This window comes from Lynx canadensis, chromosome D3 (assembly GCF_007474595.2).
Source record: "Lynx canadensis isolate LIC74 chromosome D3, mLynCan4.pri.v2, whole genome shotgun sequence".
Classification (NCBI taxonomy): Eukaryota; Metazoa; Chordata; class Mammalia; order Carnivora; family Felidae; genus Lynx; species Lynx canadensis.
In genome coordinates, this window is record NC_044314.2 from 75,007,576 (window position 1) to 75,012,725 (window position 5,150).

Below are 5,150 nucleotides of genomic sequence, written 5' to 3' on the forward strand. Positions count from 1 at the left end.
CCAACCCACGCTGACGGCAAGAACATCTGGTTAGCAAAATATGTAGGAAGACCCAAGCTGGACCAGTGCCCGCCCAACCAACCTGCACAGGGCATGGAGAGCAGGGCCCTAGGCTTCACCTTCCACACTTGGATTTGAACAGCCTACATACAATACATGAGACAGTGGCCCCGAAGACAGAAAAGATCCCATCTCTCAGGTTCCCTAAAGTTCCCACCTCATAAACCAACACCACTGCCCAGGGTGACAGAGAATGCCAGGGAGGGGTGAAGGGAGATAAAGAAGTCATGTTTGAAAGAAGGTCGCAGGGCACCTGGGTGACTCACTCGGTTAAGCATCCAACTCTTCATATTGGCTCAGGTCATGGTCTCAAGTTCAAGGCCCAAGTCAGGCTTCGTGTTGAGTGGAGAGCCTGCTTGGGATTCTCTCTCTCTCCCTCTCTCTCTCTCTGCCCCTCCCTCACTCACATTCTCTCTCTCTCTCAAAATAAATTAATAAACATTTAAAAAAAAGAAGAAGAAAAGAAAGAAGATCTCTTCATTTATTTGACACAAGGATGGGGAGGAAGAAGACTTGTGAGGCCACAGGCATATCTGCATGAAGGGGTGCCAGAAGCTGGTATCCACTAGGCCCTTCCTCTGCCAGGAGGCCTCTCTGGAAGGGGCAGAAAGCTCACAGATGTCCCAGATGCCCTCTGTGTCAATCATAGAAAAGTCATGACTGTCCCTTTCTTGCCAATCTGCCAGGGCTCCAGGGGGGAAAATCGGATAATTATCCTTCAAGAGACAGAAAAAGAAAAAAAAAAAAAAGATGTCATTAGCTCCTTGGCTAATGCTTCATATTCCAAGACCCCTAGCCAGGCACTCCCACCATGGGTTCCCTGACCAGCCTGCCTTAGCCTAGAGGGCATTTTGGAAGCCTGCTTCATCTCATTAATGATCTCCCCCTGCAGGCCTGTCAGAAGCAGGATGGTGGCTGTCCCTGGACAGACACTCGACGCAGCAGCCTTGATGGTCACTGCATGTTCTGTGAGCTCAGAGGGGCAGCCCTCCTGCTTTCAAACTCTAGGCCCCCTGGGGGCATGTGCAGTGCCCCAGACACCTTTGTTTTCTCAAAGCCTAGCTCAAAACCAGTCATAGGGTGACCCCCCCCCCCGATGTCTATGGAGTGAATAAACATGCCCCTCTCATAGAAGTGATGGGAAGTTCCTGATGAAGAGCAGGATACTTGGGATAGTCTAAGGGGTAGTAGGGGAAGGATTGTGTGTGACAGCTTTAGTTTTCCCATCTGCAAACCTCATGGGGATGGCATGTCCGCACAAGGCGATGTGAACAGAGGGGTAGGGCTTGCGTGGATCCAACGGGATCATGCATACAAGGTAGCTATAGATAAACTGGCACATGGTAGGCATTCATATGTTACGTATTGTTGTTACAATTATTATCTCACCCCAGCTTGAGGACCAGGTCTAAGCACTCCCAGGAGTGACTATTCCTCACCAGCCTTCCTGGGCTAACAAAGGATCCATTCTGGAAGGTTCTTTCAAGCTTCTCATGCTCTTAGTTCTTCATAGGCATGGGCTTGGCACAGGAGTATTTTTCACCCAGGAAGAAACTTTAGCCCTGCCACAGAATCCCATGTTTGGGGGCTGTATGGTCTTCCTGGATGATTTTTTAATACATGCCCCTCTATTCACAGAAAAAAGGCTACAAACCAGAGGTGGTTCACTTTCAGGTTTGTCAGGCATCCCCCAGCTGCACTGGACCTAGAACCCAGGTCTCCAGACATCCAAGCCAATGTCCTTTCCACTACTCCCTGACCCTCCTGGGAGCCTCACTTGGGACCTAGCTGGGCTACACGGCCAAAGGTCACACAGCCTCAGGACATACCCAGAATCCCTCCTGACCGGCCTGGAGAAGCTCTCCTATTAAATTACTCGTGGTTTTCTAAGTTGTGGAGAAGACTAAAGGCAGATGATAAATGGTTATAGCTTTGTCAGGTTGATAACATTCTACCCTACACGGTGCCAAGGGAGATACAGAGCACTGCCATCTCACATGACTCTGGCAACTCCCCCAGGAAGTAAAGGAGAGCCTTCCCACTTCACAGATGGAAACATTGGGGTTGGAGAAGCCACGCCTTGCCCACATGTCAAGGGAACCATGGCATAGCCAGGAATTCATTCAATTCCACTACCATTCTGAGGGTAGACATACCATCCGAGGACCTAGGGCCCTAGGCCCTTCTTGGGCAGGGAGAAGAGTGCATTTTTTACCCCCAGCCTTGCAAGGGGCCTTGGAATGGGATCACTGCCCCCATCTTCTCCCTGCCCCCATCTTCTCCCTGCCCCCACGCACCGATCCTGGCCTAGGCCCATCTCCTTGGTGAGGAACTCGAAGAATCGGGCGCTGTGTCCACGGTTCTCCTCGGCCGTGCCCACCACACCGATGGAGGAGATGATCAGCTGCGCGCAGGGATCTGTAGAGCCGTTCACCGCCATGGCCAGACCTGGTCGCAAGGTCACGTTCACGCGCTGCGAAGAACAGGAAAGTTTCGCCTGAAGCTTGTACAGGCCGAGTTGCTCTGAGGACCTGGGAGGGCAAGAGCCTACAAGCGTGGACCCCTGGGGTCAGGGCTAGAGGCTCGGGGCGGGGGGGTCCTTGGAGGTCATGTTGGTTTCAGGGCCAGGGAAGGCAGCAAGGAGCAGACATGAGGGGTGGGGCCGCGGGGTCACAGAGAGAGGGAGGCCGGGGATCCCTGAGACAAGGAGCCCGGGTTGCGGTGAGGGAAGCCGGGACGTGGGCAGAGCCCGACCCCTGGTCCACCAGCCTCATCCCGCCCCGTGCTCCCCGGTCCACGCTCACGTCCTCAGGTTTGCTCAGGATGGCTGCAGTGGCCGCGCAGAGCCGCTTCTCCAGTCCGGCGGGCACACTGCCGGCGGGCAAGTTGGTGTCCAACTCAACAAACGGCATGTCTGGCGGGAAAGAACTGGACAGGCCACACGAGCAGAGAAAGAACACACAGTGTACAGATCGATGTTCCCGAGGGTCGCGGAATAGACAGCAGTGGCGGGGCGCCACGGAAACCAGGCTCCTTATTGGCTGGGCAGACACGCAGGGCCCCGGGATTGGCTGCATAGTCCACACCCCGCCTCTGCTGGCGCAGATTTCCGGAAGTCCTAGGCAGGCGGGGACGAGTGGAGCTCGTGACCCTCCCCCAAAGACACTGGCTGAGCCATGGCCCCACCCACCGTGTCCCAGGCTCTGCTGGCTCCAGCCACATTGGCCAGGGGTTTTCTGGCTCACTGGGCTTTTAGGTGCTGCAGTCCTCTGCTTCTTAATCCATTTTTAGTTTGTTAACCTTGAAAATAAAATAGCCCGTTATTTTACCGGTAAAAATGGGTTTATTCGGGGGGAAATTTTTTATTTGTTCGAGGATAGCAGAAAACTGCAATTTGGGACATGCAGCCTGAGGCAAAACCATAGGAAAATCCAGCCAACAAAGAAGAGAAACGTTTTTTTTGTTTGTTTGTTTTGGTTTGGTTTTTGTTTTTTACAGAGAAAAGGGAAGAATTGGGAAGGACTGTTAAAAACAAAAAAGTACGTGGGAATAAACTGGGAGTTAAAAGTGCAATGGCTTTTCAATAGCAAAGCTGTGACAGTCTCATTGGCTGGACTGTTTCCGGGCGGGGATCTTTCTTTCCCCTGCAGGTATATAGTCTTCTCACCTTGGGAATGCAAGGTAAGTCTCTGCCTTTTGGAGTGGTAAAGGGTTGTGAGGAGGAATAGGTATGAGAGCTCCCCCTTCTGGCCTCCCAACTTTATTTTATTTTATTTTATTTTTTTAATTTTTTTTTTCAAAGTTTATTTATTTTTGGGACAGAGAGAGGCAGAGCATGAACGGGGGAGGGGCAGAGAGAGGGAGACACAGAATCGGAAACAGGCTCCAGGCTCTGAGCCATCAGCCCAGAGCCCGACGCGGGGCTCGAACTCACGGACCGCGAGATCGTGACCTGGCTGAAGTCGGACGCTTAACCGACTGCGCCACCCAGGCGCCCCCCAACTTTATTTTAAATGAAGGTTCCTTTATTGAGTTTCACAGAATGTGGGTCTGAACACACACGCAGAACACACACACCTGTGTGAGACCTTTCCCAGTCTCCATCCTAATTTGTTGGGTTTTTTTGTTTTTTTTTTTGTTTTTTTGCCACGTTACCACCATTTCCAAGTTAGGCAACTTCACATTATATGTGAAAATCTGCACTTCTCTTGACCAGGAGCCAAGTGACACTTGTGAATTCAGGTGAGGCTGGGTAGAGAACTCTGGCTCACCACAGACATCTATCTGCCTTTGTGCCCTCTTGCACCTGTGGTAACCTTGTTTCATGCTGAAGTACTATCCACCAAGGGGGTGAAAGCCAGGTCCTAGCCAAACTGCCAGCCATGTTTACAGTACCCTATATTTTTATAGTCAAAACAAAATGTGTTACTTAGCACATGGAAACCTGTTGATATGGCTAAACATGGGACTCTCATCAGTGTTGCAAAGTTGTCTGAATTGTAAGTGAAAATACAGTTGAAATTGTGTGGGTGTGTATAAATAATCTCAATTACACTTCTAAAATTCTATGTGGGTGTGCATATTAAAGGAGCCTTGGGGCGCCTGGCTGACTCAGTCAGTGAAGCATGCGACTCTTGATCTCTCGGTTGTAGGTTCGAACCCCATGTTATGCATAGAGATTACTTAAAAATAAAATCTTAAAAAAAAAAAAAAGATGGGGCGCCTGGGTAGCCCAGTCGGTTGAGCGTCTGACTTCAGCTTAGGTTGTGAGTTCAAGCCCCACATTGGGCTCTGTGCTGACAGCTCAGAGCCTGGAGCCTGCTTCAGATTTTGTGTCTCCCTCTCTCTCTGACCCTTGCCTGCTCTCTCTCTCTCTCTCAAAAATAAACATTAAAAAATAAAAGGTGGGGTGAGCCTCCATGAGAAGGCAGGCAGGCTGAGAGGCTCTGTTCAGGACCCAGTCCCATTAGCAGTTTGTTGGATGACTAGGCTATCAGAGAGTCTAGAACACAAGACAGGTGGATTGTGATAATCTTGAGGAGAAAGGAGAGGGACAGGTGGCAAGTCTGGGACCCAGGGTGGGGCATAGA

The 5,150-nt window shown here is 50.9% G+C and overlaps 1 protein-coding gene across 1 annotated transcript; it reads right to left on the minus strand.

Moving 5' to 3' along the window:
• Positions 1-521: 521 nt before the first annotated feature.
• On the minus strand, positions 522-3,078 carry LOC115528161 (D-dopachrome decarboxylase). Its single transcript, XM_030336048.1, has 3 exons — positions 2,865-3,078; positions 2,358-2,533; positions 522-776 (listed from the first exon to the last, which is right to left on the minus strand). The coding sequence occupies exons 1-3, from the start codon at positions 2,970-2,972 to the stop codon at positions 704-706; spliced, it is 357 nt and encodes a 118-aa protein (XP_030191908.1). The 5' UTR covers positions 2,973-3,078; the 3' UTR covers positions 522-703.
• Positions 3,079-5,150: the final 2,072 nt, after the last annotated feature.

Coding starts and splice junctions, on each gene's coding strand:
- LOC115528161 (XM_030336048.1), bottom strand. CDS start 2,972: ATGCCGTTTGTTGAGTTGGACACCAACTTGCCCGCCGGCAGTGTGCCC. Junction 2,534..2,864: donor TCCTGAGCAAACCTGAGGAC/GTGAGCGTGGAC, acceptor TGTTCTTCGCAG/CGCGTGAACGTGACCTTGCG. Junction 777..2,357: donor ATGGGCCTAGGCCAGGATCG/GTGCGTGGGGGC, acceptor TGTCTCTTGAAG/GATAATTATCCGATTTTCCC.